Source organism: Bradysia coprophila, unplaced genomic scaffold (assembly GCF_014529535.1).
Source record: "Bradysia coprophila strain Holo2 unplaced genomic scaffold, BU_Bcop_v1 contig_151, whole genome shotgun sequence".
Taxonomy (NCBI): domain Eukaryota; kingdom Metazoa; phylum Arthropoda; class Insecta; order Diptera; family Sciaridae; genus Bradysia; species Bradysia coprophila.
This window is the reverse complement of record NW_023503423.1, coordinates 4899889-4919397: the sequence shown is the minus strand read 5'-3', so window position 1 is coordinate 4919397 and position 19509 is coordinate 4899889. Positions and strand designations below refer to the sequence as shown.

The 19509-nt window shown below is 36.8% G+C and overlaps 1 protein-coding gene across 9 annotated transcripts in view; it reads left to right on the top strand.

Annotated features, from left to right (window-relative positions):
- Window positions 1-17564, top strand: part of LOC119074555 (protein sprint) — a 167043-nt gene extending 149479 nt beyond the window's left edge. For 6 of the 9 annotated variants that reach the window (XM_037180745.1, XM_037180744.1, XM_037180746.1 and 3 more), the window contains 6 exons: window positions 23-203; window positions 273-1313; window positions 1374-1559; window positions 15436-16253; window positions 16321-16519; window positions 16810-17564. In XM_037180745.1, coding sequence (XP_037036640.1) covers window positions 23-203; window positions 273-1313; window positions 1374-1559; window positions 15436-16253; window positions 16321-16519; window positions 16810-16934 — 2550 coding nt within the window. In that variant the 3' untranslated portion in view covers window positions 16935-17564. Of the gene's footprint in view, window positions 1-22; window positions 204-272; window positions 1314-1373; window positions 1560-12807; window positions 14434-15435; window positions 16254-16320; window positions 16520-16809 lie in introns of those variants that run through there. The other 3 variants (XM_037180743.1, XM_037180748.1, XM_037180750.1) reach the window with 3 other exon arrangements.
- Window positions 17565-19509: the final 1945 nt, after the last annotated feature.

Genomic DNA, 19509 nt, shown 5'->3' with positions numbered 1-19509 from the left:
CTAAATTTCACTTTCCGAACAGGAGTCCGATATCTTAGAATCTCCGCAAGTGTACTGTCGAAGTGCTTTGGGTGACAAAATCAGTGACTACGAAGATTTATGGACGCCAGACAGCTCATCTCACTTCGGGCGCGGTCCACATATGTCGAGCTTTCGACCAGATGGAATAAATGGTAAAAGGCCAGATCTTCTGCCGGAAACTCGTAAGTGAAACGAAATCAGTCAGACTAACACAAATCCATAACACTGATCAAATGCTGAAATTCTAATAGCCACAATAACATCGCTAAACGGTAATTTACTCTCACCAGCTGGTTCCTTAGGCTCAACCAATTCTAGTCCGCCGACAACTACAAAGCCAACCGTTTCTTCGAAACCACTTACCGATGGATCACTGACACCGTTTCAACAGTCCCACAACTTTTTCGCCAACAACATCATCCACGAAATCAAATCGAAAGAGCAATCGAATGATGGCCAGAAGTCACCAAACCAGCACGATTCAAAAATTGAACACCAACAACTAAGACAATCACCGAATTCTATGCAGCAATCTCGTAATCACCTAGGACTTCAATTACCAACATCAGAAACATCATCGCCCGGTTCGGAAACACCGGTTCAAACACCGATCAATTCGCGAAACAAACAAGGCAGTCCGTTCTACGCCGAACCAGCCGATGCTTTAGGAAATGTCATCAGACGCTCGCAACGGAACGTCTTACTGCCAGCATCACATCGTCATTCCGAACCATCGAAAGGTCCGATGCGAACAGCGTTCTGTCAAGTTCTATCACCGATAGAATCTGAAAAGAGTCCGATATCGGGATCGCTGGACGAATTGAAGAAGCAAAATCGCATTGCGCGTGGACGACTGGATCCATGGCCATTGGACAGCAGCTGGGAGTTTATGGGAAATGAGGATAACGACTACGACACCGATGCTAATTGGAAAACCGGCAACCATCAGAAAACCGACAAACCACCAAAGACAACTGAGATAAAAGATTTTGTTGGACGATCGTTGACCGTCCACCAAATCATTGCTCGTAAATTGCCGGAGTTGAACCTGCCAGAATTGACGAAAACGTCTTCGACACCACTGAATGCATCACCAGAGTTGGGTAACGGCGGCGCTGTCGGAATGATGGGCAAAAATAATCGCATATCGTCGTACGACAATGTGGAACGCGGTCACTCCGGCTACGCAACATCGTCGATTTTATTCCCTGACAGCACGCATTCGGATGATGGGACGGTATTCTCCGAACCGTGGGACAGTTCGCAATGGGATTCCTTTTTACCTCACGATGGTGAGCTGACTCTCTCTGCTGCGGTAGGAGAAATGTTCTTTAATGATTCTGTCATTGCAGACACATCTGATTCCATTCACCTGTCGAAATGTCGACCGGCACTGTGTAATTCAGAAGACGACACAATCATGGAAGAGGCAACATTCACAACGAACAATCACAAAGAACAACAGAATCATCAGCAGCAACCGGCGAAAGTCGCTACAATTCTGAGGACAAGGAGTTGTCGAGATCGAGAAGTTTTGTGTAAGTATCATGTCTGTTAGCACTATTTTTCGCCTATTTATAATGATTCCGTTGAGAGGTTGACTAGTCACTCAATTCACTTTAAGCACACGAGTGCTCATTCAGTGAATTTTCGTTTTCTTTTATCTTACATTCCCACGTGATCATCAGGCCAGGCCTTTCTCGCGAAAATTACGTCTGAATTTATTGGAGATTTCACGTGAAAATTGCAAAATTGCTCACGAAATCCAATTATAAATCCGCATGCATCCGATATCGCGAAAAGGAAAAGAAAATTTTTGTGTTTGAAGTACCCCACCTTATCAGCGTATCAATAAAATAATTAACAATCTTTTATCAGTCCGACTCGTATCAGTCCGTTAATTGAATTAATGCAACGAAGAAATAAAATAAAAAACGGTGCCTGCAACGATCGTCGCCTAACGTTTATTTGTTCACATTTTTTATGACACGTAAATTGAAGATTTCGCAATTTTCTGATTTTAATTGAAAAAAATTTTCGCATCGAAAAAAGATTGTTTGATAATATGTCTGGCGATTTCTGCATGTCTCATCGTGTTTCGAGTGTGTGCATAACCTTTTCATCATTTTTTTTCTCATTTTCTTTTTGTTTCATTGGATGCATCGCATTTTATTTATTGCAAATATGTACTGTGCTACTGGTAGATCAGTCAGGCTCTAGGATTGACCTGGTGACGGAGCATCACGTTCACATCAACTTTTCTCCGAATGATACTAACACGAGTCTTATTAACACTCAGCTCAGTGAGTGTCATTATCACCTAGGGTCAGGTCGCTATAAATTTATTGTCGCCCGAAGGACATGCACAAAATGCGTCTTTAACAACCAGTGAGCGCATATTCATTTTACAAACCAGGAATTATTTTAGAGAATTCTAATTCTGAAATTCTGAAAATTCAGAAAAAGTTCTGAAATTTCTTTCGGAAACGTTTCGGAATTGTTCGAAATTTTTTCAGAAATTTTTCTGAATTTTTAAAATTTAAATTCTCTAAAATAAGCCCTGAGCAAAATTGTTCCTTCCTTTTTCCATTAGACAGGTCCTGAAATGAAATACGTAATATTTGATAGTGTGAGTTTTCCCTAGTAAATCGGTGGGCAAATTACCGCAAAAAATTTAAAATGATCAAAATTCTCAACGCCTACATGTGGTAGTGAAAAAGTCTACGTAAAATTGTACGAAATGTTTACCTTATACAGACTGGTGTCGGGACCACATTTTATCATACGAAATACCATCCCATGTATGATTAGTCTAAAGTTCCTCCAATTAAGCAATCCTAGATTGCTGTACTCGATATGAACTTTTTGAAGGTCGTGGCTTGAAGATAACAATTTCTTTAAAACGCAAAAATGTGACGTCTCGTCAACTATATCTAGTACTGGGATCTCGTGTAAAAAAATGGAAATGGAGCCTTAAAGTCTCAATCGAACAAACTCAGACTTCTTTGTGAGATTTTGCATACAAGATTTTTCCTCACTACCTCAATTAGATGACTGACTTTGCTCGATGGAGGCTTTTGTGAGAATTGTTTTATACCCGGTTTTTCTAAGAGATATATCCGAAAATGTTATTTAATAGATGAACGAAACACGCTGCAAGAACAAACTATTCTTGCTATTGTGACACTCTTTGGAACTCTTTTTTTTCGTAATTGCACTACGAAAGCCGGTACGAGGCTGAGCGAACTTCAGTTAAACTTAGACAGGACGTTACTTCAGCTTCAGCTTTTTTTGCTGCTGATCCACTCATAGCCAGGCATGAGCCAGGCATAGCCAGGCTAGCCGAAAAAAAATTCTCGGCGGCGGCGAAAAAGTCGGCTTAAGCCGGCTTAAAACGGCTCGGCTGGAGGTTCCTTTTAACTTTTTTTAAAAATAAAAACGTTTAGATAAATTCATGGAAAATGAACTAGTAAGCATGAAAATGAAATTGTGCGGAAAGCGAAAATGTAGGTAGATTAGGTTGTTCAAAGTGCAAGTGAAACTGGTCTTGTTACAAGCAAGTCTCTAAGTCTAAGGTTCACTAACACGTCAAGTTTTATTGCCTCAAAACTTGAACTAAATGGAAAATCATGCTCCAGTACACTCATTTAACTCATTAAGAAAATGGTTTTCGAGAAGAAATCGAAAGCTCACAAAAATCAAGTAAAAATTGAAAAGAAAAAAAATCGAGAAAATTCGCAAAGATCGATAAAGTTTTCTCAAATTTGTGAATTAACTGATTGTGCGCCTTCGGCTCGTTCCGCAAAGGTCATACTTGCCAAAACAACAAACTTAGAAGCGAGGACGTAATATACCATTCTGGAAAAATTCATGAAAATTCAAGAAAATTTTCAAAATTTTCTTAATTTTGAAAAAAAAATTCAAAAAGTACTTGAGCTGCTTAGGATCAACAGGAATCTCGGTTTTCAAAATTATTTCACCCATTCACCTTTCGAAATCTTTATTTCATTTTCCAGCCGTTTCAAGCCGACTTGAGCCGTGTTTTTGGCACCAACGCGGCTGCGGCGCGGCTTGCTCAAAAATAGCCGGCGGCGGCTCGGTCGGCGGCGCTCATGCCTGACTCATACACAAAGAAAACGGCTCATACGTCTCCTTATACGAATCAATCACACGCACGTGTAGCCGCATAAAGACTGACAAACAGTTTTCTTTGTATGAGTGGATCAGCTGCATAACAGCTTAAGCAAATTCATGTCTAAATTTCACTTACGTCGACTGTACATGCTTTGCTATATAACTCATCGCTTATTTTTGTCGTTGGTGTCGATAACAGATGACTAGCAATTTCTTGAGACAGTCATCAATTTATAGGATCTGAAATAACAGACTACGATAATCGGAAAGGGTTCTGGTAGCCACATTTAAACAGTTCAGCGGATTATTTCCATTATAAAGTATTAAGTATCAAAACATCCCCTTTTGAGTTGGTGGATGGGCTTCTCGAAAATTTTGTTGCTACTCAACGCCTTCGTGATCAAGTTAGAGTTGTTTGTCTTAACCTTTTCCTTCAGAACATTATAGCAATTTGAATGTTCCATCCATTGCGGCTGTACCAGGGCCTACTTTTTAGAAACTTTAAGAGAAAATCGAGAAATTCAAGAAACTTTGAGAAATTCAAGAAACTTCGGGAGATTCAAGAAATTCAAGAAAATTCAAGAAATTCGAGAAACTTCGAGAAATTCAAGAAATTTCAAGAAACTAATTTCTCGAGTTTCTTGAAGTTTTTCGAATTTCTCGAATTCGAGAAATTTTAAGAAATTCGAGAATATTCGAGAAATTTCAAAAAATTCAGGAAATTAGTTTCTAAAAAGTAGGCCCTGGGCTGTACTGTATCATACAATATGACTCTTCCACCAGCGAGCTACTTGCCTTTCAACCTACATAGTAATCATCCACGAAAAGAGATCCCACGTTTGTCCATTTCGATCGTAGGAATTAATCCAAAATAGAGTGAAACAAAGAAAATTGTAATTTCACTGCAGACATTGTGGCGACGTTACATTCTAATCATATCTATTAAGTTTCTCAGTGAAATGCGCAACATTTTTTATTTAGTACGACACGCATGCTCGTTTGATGGTTGCAGACTTAAACGATTAGGAATCAATGTGCCCGTTTTTCTACTTTCCTTTTGTGATAACAAAAATGTAAACGAAAATGTTTCAGAAAAATGCATTCCTGTGCGCATCGTTCAATGAGTTTAGACTGATTTTTGTTTTTTTCATGTGATCTGACACACAATGCCATATCTCAGCGAGAAATCCTTGCACCCTTTAAACTCGTAAACTAAAAACCTACAATTTATTGTTTGAACATTTCAAATATTTAAATTCGAAGTGACTATTGGCAGGCGCCTGCCAATAGTGAAAATATTATTAATATGACTATTGGCAGGCGCCTGCCAATAGTCACTTTGATTAAAATGACTATTGGCAGGCGACTGCCAATAGCCAAAATATTATTAAAATGACTATTGGCAGGCGCCTGCCAATAGTGAAAATTTTATTAAAATGACTATTGGCAGGCGCCTATCAATAGTTTTTCTTATAGAATTTTGACTATTGGCACAGACGATAATTTAAAAAGGAAAATGCTATTCGCATTACGTATTCTAGAGCTTTCGAAACCAAATATTATTAACGACTTTATAACAGAATATTAATTAGATCAAATAGTCAGTTATATTAACCTTTTATGAATCATATGGTTCAGGCATGTGTTTTGTTCCTACTTAATCCTTCTACAGATTGTGTGAGGGAGAAGTTTAGTCTGATACAACTAAACTCATTTCTACAATTTGTAGGAGTAAATATTTTGGTTTGTTCCTACAGAATTCATCGTTCTACAAACTTTACAATGAAAGAGTTTTGTTTGTTCCTACCGAATTCATTTCTCTACATACTGAGTAAAGGTGTTGTTCGGTTTGTTCCAACTTCCAACTGAATTCATCCTTCTACAAACTGTGTAAGGAAGGACTTTGGTTTGTTCCTACCGAATTCATCCTTCTACAATTTGTGTGAGGAAGGAGTTTGCTTTGTTCCTACTAAATTCGTCCCTCTACAATTTGTGTGAGGAAGGAGTTCGGTTTGTTCCTACTGAATTCATCCTTCTACAAACAGTGTAAATAAAGAGTTTGGTTTTTTTCATTCTCCTACAAACTGTGTAAGGAACGAGTTTGATTTGTTCCAACTGAATCCATCCTTCTACAATTTGTGTGAGGAAGGAGTTTGGTTTCCTCCTACTGAATTCATCCTTCTACAATTTGTGTGAGGAAGGAGTTTGGCTTGTTTCTCCTGAATCCATCCTTCTACACACAGTGTCAATAAAGAGTTTGGTTTTTAATTCTCCTACAAACTGTGTAAGGAAAGAGTTTGATTTGTTTCAACTGAATTCATCCTTCTACTAACTGTAAAAGGTAAGAGTTTGGTTTGTTCCAAATTTACTCATCCGTTTACAAACTGTGTACAGAATGAGTTTGGTACTGAATTCATACTTTTTCAACTTGAATAAGGAAGGTTTCTGTATTCTGATTGATCAACTGAATTCATCCTTCTACAAATTGAATGATGAAGGTGTTCGTTTTTTTTTACTGAATTTATCCTTTGACGAAATACGCCTCATTTCGTCATTTTGTTGGACCTTGACCAAAGGTCACTTCCTCAGAATGTGCGAATAGCGAAGAAGAGGCTATTCGTAAGTACATACATTGTGCGAATATTCACTTCATAATATGATGAGATGACGAATAACGCGAAAGCGATACATAGACAAAAAGTACTAGCAGAAAAATTCAAGGTTCCAATGGGTCATCTCTAAACTGATCACAGCATATGCTGTGTCGTCTTCATTAATCTAGTACAAATAGTATATTACATTGGGTGCTGCGAAAGTCATACACTACATGAAGTACCAATTTTGTGTTACGAGACGAACTCACAAGTGTGTATTTAAGCAACAAGGTTAGCTGATTGTCATTATCTGTTTGCTACCTTTTTGTAATGTCCACATCATTTCATAGAATAGGCGATTACATCTGGAGAAAATTTATTTAATAAACTTTCCTATGCAATTCTCAAAAGCTAATTAACATATAGATTGCTGAGAAATATTAGAAATTATTGAGCTGTAAATTTGAATAGTCCAGAATATTAAAATACACTATTCGCAGGCGGAGAGGTGTAGCATGTCTAGAATATTAGATTAGTTGGCGCCGCGCCAACTAATCTAATATTCTCGACATGCTACACCTCTCCGCCTGCGAATAGTGTATTTTAATATTCTGGACTATTCGCAGGCGCCTGCCAATAGTCATTATAATAATATCTCGCTATTGGCAGGCGCCTGCCAATAGTCACTTTAATAATACTTTCACTATTGGCAGGCGCCTGCCAATAGTCATTTTAATAATATTTTGACTATTGGCAGGCGCCTGCCAATAGTCATTATAATAATATCTGGCTATTGGCAGGCGCCTGCCAATAGGACCTACCATTTAAATTTGCTTAGTGCGATAACTGAGGCCATTACGAAATGTCTGCTTGCTATTACATCATTCCAATCAATAAATTGATTGACAGAATCAGTTTATGTCTGTAATTAAAAGTGGCGAAACGTTTTCTTTTTTCTCTTTTCAATGAAACTGCTCCATTTCGACCGTGTGTACAGTCGCGACTTCAATTGTCCACATTGATAGGCATATTTAAGTGGTGATGCACCCTGAATTCGTCTCTGATCATATCAAAAACGTCGAACGTCTATAATGTAAATAAACATTCAATATGTCATCTCTCAATGATCAAACATTTGTTCTAAATTTTCAACTAAAAATAGATTCTCGCTCGTTGAGTCTGTCTGTCATAATATTTAGAGTAAAATAAAAGAAATGAAAAAAAAAACTTCATCCGCGACTGCAATCTTCTGTTTGTCTGACCTAACTTAACCCTGAATAAAGTTGAAATATGATTGCAATGGCCAATTACAAAAGTGTCTATTATGCGTCGATTATGTTAGTCGATTCAACGATGCTTCTTTGAATCGTCGAAGAATGTTCAATGATGACAATTTTACGAATTTCGTTATTGAATATAATTCGATGTACTCACAGACGTACTACAAGCATCATACAGCTGCTGTATCCTTTCACAGATGGCAAGCTTATCAGAAGTTTTACTATCGGATCTATTACTTCATTTTTTATGGAAGTGCTGTCATGACATATTGATTTCGAATCTTTTACTTCATTCCGTTGAACATTGTTGTTGAGAGTTGAGAGAGTCGTCCGTAATAATTTCTTTTACCAGAAATTACTGGAAAGCTTATCGACGTCAGGCCAACATGAATGTTGGAAATTGAAAATTCACAATTTTCGACAATTTTCCGAAACTTATCGCTAGGTACCCGACCTAGTTTACTCTTTGATTTTTTTAAAGAAAAAAGGTCCTGTTAGGCTCATACAACATTCAAACGTAATTGTCGTAATTAATTGAATGGCGAAAAAATGTTCAATGATTTCTCTGGTGGACTTTTACATTTCCTTGAATCGTAAGTAGCTATTGAACGAAAACTGTATTGCCATTTACAAACGCACGCATGAAACAATGGAACTTACACACTTGATTCAAGTCTAGAAACGTTCTCTAATCCGATTTAGTTTGAAGTGGCTCGAGATAACGGTTATTCTAATTTCCTCATTAATTGGTCGCTAAATTGAGGCCATGCAATTTGTTGTGGTTGTTGTGCTGTTCAGAAAAAGTTAGACACAAAAACCAGAAGGATTGTAACATCTTCAGTTGAGTCAGAGAATTTTCGTTTTTGATTCTAGGGATTCTCTTCCATCGTCAAGAATCCTTGGGTCATTTAGGAATTTGAGTTTTTTTTTCTGAATTTTTTACAGTTTAAAAATGATTTTTCGGAGTGAAAAGTTTCTTTTATCCGGCTTAGGATTAAAAAATTGAAATTTGCGGTACGTAGAAAGTGAAACTTCACAAAAATTTGACTGGCGACGCACACAAATCTCTCTTTTAAATTTCGAACAGTATCAATTAGTTCGACCAATTTGATCATTTTCATTCATTAGCAAGTCTGAATTAATATTTATTTTCTCTCTGTCGATAACAATGCCTGCAGGCACGATTATAGTAAAAATATTTGTACACATTTTACGTCACCACCAAACATCTGATACGTTTTTATCTAATGTAAATTTGCCTTGGTCCAGTTCATTTCATTATATGCCTTCCCAATGTCTATACTATCGTAAATGGAACGACTCAAACGGCAATTCGTAACATCAATATTTGTCCTGAATTTATGAATAAAATTACAAAACGCACAAGCAGCTAACAATTTGTTTAGGCTCTTTCTCAGTCGCAATTAATTTATTATTATTATCATCATTAAATAATCGTTTTAATTGATTAGTACAAAAATTACACAACATAATAATGCGCATCCATCCAAAACAATGACGAAGAAAGAAAAATGCAAAATAAAATCGAATCTTGTGATGGGTGCAATTTGTGCGTCTCGGACTCATACTAGTTCGGATTGGGATCAATAGTTTTTAGAATTTCAAAAAAAAAGAAGCGACTGCCGATATTCTTACTACGTCGTCAAAATTTCAGTAAATTTCAGACTTTGTTTTCGTAAATATTTGTTCGGCAGGAGATTATTATTGTCGATTTGACTCAAAAATAAAAATGTTAAATAAAGGATAACTTGGCCGCCAAGAAACGTACGATTCAATTAAAATTAATTACGATTAAGTAAATCACGCCTATCACAAAGATTAGCTGAATGTGTGTGTAATGACTTTGAACCTTATTTGATTTATTAATACGCTTGTTATTGTTCGGAGCGTGTCTAGCAAATATTTATGTTCGACATGACGATCACAAATTAATTATTAATTAATTCTTTCTTTGAATTTTCTTTTACTATTATCTGAATTTGCTAGAGGCGATACCATCTCACTGCTCAATAAACTAATTTTGACCTGGTTTTCTCAAAAATAAAAAAAAAGGTTTTGATGTCTTGCGACTAATAAAATAAATGAGCAGCTGCATATTCAGAAAGATCAAGTAGTACTCAGCTGATATTCAGCAACATTCAGCTGCATATTCAGAAAGATTCAGTAGTACTCAGCTGATATTCAGCAACATTCAGCTGCATATTCAGAAAGATTCAGTAGTACTCAGCTGATATTCAGCAGCATATTCAGCAACATTCAGCTGCATATTCAGAAAGATTCAGTAGTACTCAGCTGATATTCAGCAGCATATTCAGCAACATTCAGCTGCATATTCAGAAAGATTCAGTAGTACTCAGCTGATATTCAGCAGCATATTCAGCAACATTCAGCTGCATATTCAGAAAGATTCAGTAGTACTCAGCTGATATTCAGCAGCATATTCAGCAACATTCAGCTGCATATTCAGAAAGATCAAGTAGTACTCAGCTGATATTCAGCAACATTCAGCTGCATATTCAGAAAGATTCAGTAGTACTCAGCTGATATTCAGCGATACCTATTTATATATTCAGAAATACTCAGCTGTATAAATGGCCAAATATTTTATAACTCTTTAGCGAATGAAGTCAGAGAAGTTTCAGTTTCGTTCTTGCAATTGACAAATTGTAAATAATCTGACAAAAAAATATTCATTCATCTATCGACGACAATCTTTGTAGATAATCTACTTTCTTTTGCATGTGTTGGACGTACAGTCGCATAATGTTTTAATCTAAGTCTTTCTAATGCATTTACCCTCTGGTTACTCATAATTTACTTATTTGACTTTAATATTTACAAATATCATGAATCATTCCAACAAACGTATGCGCTCAGTGCGAGAAGCGTTAAAATTTCATATAGGAAACTGGCTATAAGAAAGGCTTAAATGTGACGCCAAACATAATATAATTCTTCGAACCGAATTGTTCGTTTATTGTTTCAGCTATTAGTCAGTCATATATGTTTGCAAAACCCAAATTTTTTACCTGGCCAACTAGTCTTCATCACTGTTTTAATGGTCCTTTAATTGCAATTTTCGTTCAAGTAGACTTTGTTTCTTATGCCCCTAAAAACAAAGTTCAAAGTGTCTAATGGTTTTGTATGTAAATCACGTTATATTGTCATGCTTAGTGTGTATAAAAATTGAGTTTATTCTTCTGTGAGACACACACCGATATTATTTTTCTACTTCAGTTATTATCTGTTGAACAAATGCAATTTGCTTGTTCGAAATTGATTTGCAATGTGATGTACAGCGCTTGATAAAAAGCCATACCTTTTTGTATCGAGTGACAGAAGTATCGATCATGTTTTCATTTGAATCACCTTGATGATTTTAGGTGAAATCCAATTTTTTTTCTGTATAATCAGATTGCAGTCCATAATATGAGCGCGTAATTCATAAAATCGAATTTTGGTCGATTCAATTCGATTGAGAAAACAAAAAATCTAAAGCACTAAGCAATTGACTTTCATTGTTTATTTACCAAATAACACGAGCGTACGAGTGCATTTTAAGTTTTATGGCCTAGTCAGGGCCCTGACCGTTGATTAAAATATTTCTTTTGTTTGGCGAACATACCACTGCAGTAAAATGTTAAAGAAATACACAAACAAAAGTGCTTTTATTACTTTATACGGGTGAAATAGTGTTAAACCAGTATAAAAGCGTATGTGAAATTTTGTTTGTATAAATGGACTAGCTGAATCAAATTCATGTCTAAATTTCACTAACCTTTACTGTAAGTGCCTTCACTTCGTATTGGTGACAAAATGACAGTTTTGTTTCTCTAGAAACAAGGATTTCAATTTAACTGTTTCAAATCGATCCATAACATCGAGAGACAGTGTTTTCCTATTAAAAAAAACTTGGGTCAAGAAAAGACTCTTTCGGGAACGGCCTTGACAAAAACTCAACGATTTCTCACCGGTCGTCTTATATGCTCCCAGATGGGCCTTAGCTCCTACATCTCAAAATAGGCGTCAAAGGTGTCGTCACAGCCCCTTAGGTCACCAGAAGCGAGGTTTCAAAAGTCGAAAATATGGATTTTTTCTACAAAATCCAGATTTCATCAAAATTTTCCAAAGAATTTTTCAGAAAATAACTTTGGATGGTAATAATCGAACGTTATTAGTTTTGAGTTGAGCGTTAAAAATAATTCCATTTACCAATATTTCCATCTAATTGGTACCAATTTGATGATAATAACGGTAGCGAGAATTAAAATATTTGTAAAAGGAAAAATTCCAATGGTCGTCGATCAAAAAATATTGGTCGAATATAATTTCCCAAATAACTTTCTCAAATGGTAAATCATCTGTTAACGATAACGACGATAAATATAATAGCTCAGGCTAATGTTCGCTTATATAACGAAAGGTATTATGAAAATATTGAAGTAGTAGATTTTGCTTCAAACAGTGGGAGTAACAGCGAGTTACACAAATGAAGTAAAAGATTTTCTGAATATTTTAAAATGTGAATATCTCGATTTACAAACAGTAAAAAAATGCCTAAAAATGCATACTGTTCTACAATCACCAAATCTCGACCTGCAACAGAAGCCAAGACCGACAAATTTTGTAACCACAATCGACCGCACTAATTTTATTTTTACTACTTCAATGCTCTGTTCATCTCTTTCGATCCGCTTCTATCTATTTGCATTTAGTTTACTATTAAGCGTAGAGTGAACACAAACTGTGAAAGCAGAGGGGATGATACAGTAACTGTACATTAGAATATCATTATTCGGAAGCAGTTAGCATTTGAATAAATGGTCAAGACGTTAGTTGACACCGATCATTGTAAGGACGTTCTTCGCTCTGAACGTTTAACATTTTGTGTTGTTGACGTTTTTTTGTGAAATTTGTGAAAAATTTTATTATTTTTTTTAATTATTGATTAGTCGATCTGTGCATCAATGATTATAATAGTGTTTACACGGACACGTGTAGTGTTTTATTTTGTTGACCAAACGCTGTATGGAGATGATTTCGCTACACGCATTGTGAAACTTACGTATATGTAAAAAACTCTTAAAAAACAAACAGAAACAATTTCGGTTAGATATTCAACAATAGTCTAACTGCCTGAATATATGCCATTTTTACGTGTTATATGTGCCGATGAGAAACTTTAGATTCCGACAGTTTGTATTATCTGGTAAAAACCGATATTCAATTCATCATGAAGTGGTTCAAAAAGTGGTTACAAGAAAGAAACGCGAACCGCTCTAACAGCGATTCCATTCAAAATGGCAATAAGAGCAAAAATTCAACATCAAGTGAACAGTCCGTTGACGATACCGGAGTAAAATTGAGTCGTGAATCGATCTGTAAAAGTAGTGAAAAAACTGTTCGACCTTCATCATCTGATTGTCCATCGTCATCATCATCTGCAGCTACAAAGACCGGCCCGATATCCGTCCAATCAACCATTCATCCATCAAGCCAAACAAGTATTCATTCCACACCAATAGCGCGTAGAATCAGACAACAAGTCAAAAGTTTGGAATCGCTCATTTCCGATTCCGTTACATCCGATCACAGTATTAATGTGGAGCATGATGAATGCGAACACGGTGCGACTGGCTCAGCGCCAGAAGTGGTTGATCCGGATGATTTTTTCGAGAATCCGGACGACATTCGTAAGTACAAGGAGAAGAATGCATTCATCGACGAGTACATAATTATTGACATAAAGGAGGTGGAGACGATTCGACGACTCGCACCACCGCCATTGATCACTACCAAAAGTCCTGACAAAAAGCCGAAACGCATCAAATATCAAACGACGGAATTTTCGATCAAATTGAAACCTCAGCCTAAGAAATCGTTTTCCATGTCGTCGTACTGTAACGATGGATACGGATTATTTTACGGCACGCCGTCATTTTCGCTGAGCCAATTTCCCGAAACGTTTTGTTACCGAACGTTTCCCGAAAATTTGCCGTACAAAGACAGACGGAAGCGACAGTATAGCAGCGGCAGAGATGAACCACCATCATCCAGCCGTAAATTGAATTCTTCTGCCGAAATAATCGAACAGAAAGTTGATGCATTCGAGAAATCGCTGATGGGACCGTTGATAACCGAACTGCCGAAACCTTGCACCAAAACGACGGACAAATTTTCGATACAAAAAACGTTCGGTCTCACAGATGACGGTGACATTATCGTTAATATTGATCATGTTGTGGAGGAGAAAGCCGAAGGATTTTGGTTATCGCGGAGAATCTGCATTTATCGGTCGATTGACCGGGGCGATGCCATATGCGAAGAATACCGTATGCGTCGATCGTTATTGGCTATTTTGAAGGAATTCTTTAAACGATTGTGTAAGTTTTGCGATTGCATACGATGGGGGAAACCCTAGATCTGTTTGAGTATTTCCATTGCGACAAAATTCGGTCCACGAACACACTGTGCCGATCACATTAAATTCATTGATGCATGGCAATTTACAAAAATAAAATCAATTTTCTTATCGAAGCGATTGCTTATCACCGAACACTTGCATTGATTCATTAATCGATCAGATCTGTGGTGCATGATATAGTCAGTCAATTCCAACGGAAAATTGAATGCGCTTGTATCAAGTTAACAAGAGAGTCTTGAAACATTTTTCTTTGAAAAATACTTCGATTAAGGAGTAACATATGAGCAGAGTGGGGATCGCGAGTCGAAAAAATCCTAAATTTTTATCGAAATAAGCAACTTCACTCCTCAAAAGACAATAGAATTTGAGGAGTAAGGTTGCTCAATTCGACACTTTGAGAATTTTTCTGTTATCATTGGACAAAGAGTCGAAGAAAATTTTGAGAACTTCGAATGTGTGAATGGGAAGCTCTGTAAATTTTCTGACTGGGCATCATCACCCACTGCGCTCTGAATTAAATCTCCAAAATTACAAATATCTTCAAACTAAGTGTAGAGCACAGCCACAACAACATTGCCTTTTCTTATCGCTTACACTGACTAGACCGATCCGGATTTAAATGAGTTTGAAGCGTGCGTGATCTTTGACCGACTTTTGATTGGAATGCAAAATTGATTAAATCCAAATTGATTTAAGTTATCGTTCTCGGTCAATTTTTTCAATTTTTATTTTTAGAAATTTTGTTTGAGTTCGGAAGTTTTGATTTGTCTGTGCTATAACATCACTTAAAATCGTTTTCCATTTTACTATCTGAGATAAGGAACTTTTGATTTCTCTGAGCCTCTGAAACTGCGTAGTAGTCTCTCACTGACACTAAATGTCCCCGAATTTTGAAGAAATTGCAAAAATCCAAAACAATTTTCGTTGTTGAATCTAACATCATCTTTCATCTCAATTACAGGCCATCCACGTAACAAGCAAAACAACAGTGGTCCCGGCGAATCAGTAGCCGCCTATGCACTAACCCTAGCTGCTGACACCAGCTCAACATTCTCCCGAAACATTGAAAATTTCATCGCTTGCACCAAAGAATCTCGTGAAGTTGCACCGCAAGTGGTCATGCGTAATATGCGCCAATTCATGAGCGGAATGAAAAACTATCTGGTCAAGCATGGCGAAGGGAATTTCCAGCAGGAGGTGTTTCGTGCTCGTTCACTCCTAAAGGCCGATGAATTCTTAAATTTGGACACCATACTGGAGGGTGTGATGCATCAATTGGTTGTGCTGCCGTTGCGAGAGTATTTGTACGGACTGTTTGTTGACTTTTACACTGGTACGTCGGATATCCAGTTGCTGGTCGAAAATGTGAAATATGCATCGGCTCGAAGTGCCGCCGATTTTGGTATTCGGTCAACCGTAACACCACCATCGTCAGCGGCTATGCAGCAAATCTCATTGTTGATATTACGATTACAAGAAGCCGAACTGCCATTGGAAAAACTGGAGTATCTCTTGGCTGTTGTGAGCGCTATTTTCGAGGCGTCTAAACATCCTCGTGGACAGCCACTCGGTGCCGATGATTTTCTACCAATATTAGTATTTATTGTAGCCAAGTGTGGTTTCATCGGTGCCGAGATCGAAGCGGAATTCATGTGGTGTTTATTGCAACAGTCTCTGTTGAATGGCGAAGCTGGTTACTACCTCACCGCACTCTGCAGTGCCGTTCATGTACTTAAAACATTTATGGCTTCGGAAATGGATGGTACGGGTTCGTTGGATGTAAGTGCATTGCAAAATAAAAATTTAAAAAAAAATCACGAAAAACTGACGTCCGATCATTTTACAGATTCGATCGTCATCGCAGCCCGCCTGTTCGTCAGTATTACGTGTCATCATACCGGATGAATATAATGGCTCATTGCAAACCAGGACGTTACCGGTACGTCCGCACACAACGACGCGAGAAGTATGCCGAACAATAGCTCATAAGGCTAGAATAACAAATCCTCAGGATTATGGACTATTTAAACTTGTAGACGGTGAAGGTGAGTGCACAACGTCCATTTGAATTTATTAAATCGATCCAGGGCCTGATAATGAGAATTGGTTCACTGAAAACTTTCACCAAATTTCACCAAGCGATTCACCAGATTTATCGAATTTTGTGTGTGAATTTTGGTGAAATCTGGCAAATTTTGGTGAAATCTGGCAAATTTTGGTGAATTAATTCTCAGTATTAGACCCTACGACACGTCGAAGTGTTCATTTCTTCATCGAAGCATTTGTTCGGGTGTGGAACGTTTAACTTGAACGGTTTTCTTGTCTCTCTCAACAGAAACTTTACTAATGGACAACGATTGTCCACAAGAAGCACGTTTGGCAGCCCGTGGCAAACACTGTATGCTAGCGTATAAACGAATCGATGCAAAAATTGCATGGCCCACAATGACTTCCAATTGATTGAATATTCGAATGTGGAACGGAGTGTGAGTTTTTGAATGTAAAAAACAAAAAAATGAAGAAGAAAAAATCGGAGAAAAAATCTTGAAGAATTTACATTTACAAAGACAACAAAGGAAAGAAGAAAAAAAGAAACGAAAACGAGACCGAAGAAATCAAATTTCCTTCGGTAAAAATATTTTCACTTTCGCCATTTATCTTTTCGCCATCATTTGACGGCTTCAATGCCGATGACTTGACAGTTTAAACATTTTTCTTGCACATACGCTATTTCGTTGACGATTTTCATTGGAATTAATTCACCTTGCCAGTCCATACTTTCAGTGAATTGGTGAATGAGAATGCAGATTTGACGTAAGCATTCAGTCTGAAGCCGCAAGATTTTTTGGGCTTCCCTTTTTTGTTTTAAAGACCCAGATATTTGGTATTTGTATGTACCAGCAAGGAACAATTGTATAGAAAGCTTCACTAAATTTAATTAACTATCAAGACTGACTGACTCGGTGTCGAACAAGAACTATTTTTTTTTTAAATAATATTTTGGACCTGGAGTTGATTAATTCGATAGAAAATGGAAAGGCGAAATAAGACGAAACTGGTCGTCGTCGGTAAAATTCAAAATTTTACTCAGAAGAAAGTCTTTGTGGAAAATGTTTTCGTTTTTTTTGAAGAAAATTTAAATTGAATAATACGAAAGAGAGAGGGAGAGAGATGGAGCGAGAAAAATCACTTTGTAATTTGTGTATCACAACATTTTTTATGTAAAAGTTATTAATTATTATATGAAAATCATTCAATCAGTATTTACAACACATTTATAAAGCAAACAAAACTAATTAAAACGAAAAATATATTTAACAATTTAACGCCTAAATTGAGAAAGGAAATTGAGATTTTTTTTTTACTTTTTTTAAGTTCCATTTTTCTATTTCCATTTTGTTGTTTTTAGAAACACAGTCATTTGAATGTTGTTGTTGTTTTGCCGAACAAGAACCTCGACAACATTTATAGAAGATCAAGAAAGAAAAGAATTTTTAAGAAAAATATGAAATTATCAAAAATGAAAATAAAATGAGAAGAAAAAGAGAGAAATTTATTTTTTATTTTTTATTTTATTTCATTTCAAATGCTGTGATTAGTTTATCGATTAAATCAAATGAATTCTGAACGGGATGGCAATTTGCGGACAAAATAACATTCCTTCTATCGAATAAAAACTTGCCAATATCGGTTCACATAAATGCTATGAAGGATTCTTCTGAAAAACAGGAGACCGAAATCGGACCCTTTTTTTCGAATTTTTTTTTGCCCAATATTCCCCATAAGGTATTCGACCCCATAAGCCAAAATCACTTTCAAAAAAAATTCTTCGAAGCTTGTGTGGCTGGTAAGAGGTCATCAAAAACCGAAAACTTGCACTTTTCTAACAAACATTACTCCAGTTACACGAGCCGTACTGGGGTCATTAGAAGGTAATTGAATGTACTTTCGGGGCAAATACGGTCTCGTTGGATTCAACAAAACAGTATTTTACTTGCCACCCGAAGGTTGCAAGAACACTTAAATGAGAAATTCGAATTCGCATCCTGTTACAACCACTCGAACTTCGCACTTCGAAGAGTTCTTGTAAACTCCAAACAGCACAAAGTTGTTACACTAAAGGAACCGACAAAAAGCAAAAAACACTCTAGGAGACAAACAAGGAACAAATCTTGAGTCTTTTAGTTTCGGTTTTACTTGCAGTTCAACAAATAAATTAACAGAGAATTTTCTGATTATCTATTTGATTGTAAACCACAAGGAATACTTAAACATCAATCGCAAAAGCTGTAACGTAATCGGAACGGGAATCGAAATGATGTTCACGTTATGAAATAAGTTCATTCAGCTGAAGTCTGGCACTCTCCTTTCATTCCTTTCAGACACGACACTTTGTTACGGTCATTTAGGGGTCTGCGTGGTCGGTTGGATCGGCGGGGTCCTTTTTTGATCATTCATTATCAGACACTTAATTAACAAATGAGTTTACTCGAAGAATCCTTGATTTTAAATTCATTCATTCACGTCTTTTATCATTCAAACGCAAATTCTGTTATTATATCTGAAATGCCTACCAAAATAATAGCTAAACGCGTTCAGTCATACTGGTACGATTTAACAGAGATTATATTCTCTTCCCATCCCTCTAATTTTCACGTTCAGTGATAGTGATAGGATTTCCTATCGAGACGAAGACACTGTTTCGACCTCAGGACACTTTGTAACGGTGGTCATGGCTAGGCAAGCTAGCACTCGTCAGTTGTTCCGCTACGTCCTTTCACAAGACAGTTGAGTGGCTTTCTCTTGAAACATTATTAGAAGCCACTTGAATGGAAAAAGTCTATAATATCATAGAAAGGGCCTTGTTGTTTCGACCACGCGAATGGTCAGAATGACTTTAGCAATCTTTTTGTACTGATCTGCTGAAAATGGTATCAAGAACGCAAATTCAGTTTTATGGCATCAGGAACGCAAATTCAATCTTTTGTCTCTCAAAAGAGTGTTCTTGTCACCTTCGGGTGGCAAGTAAAATACT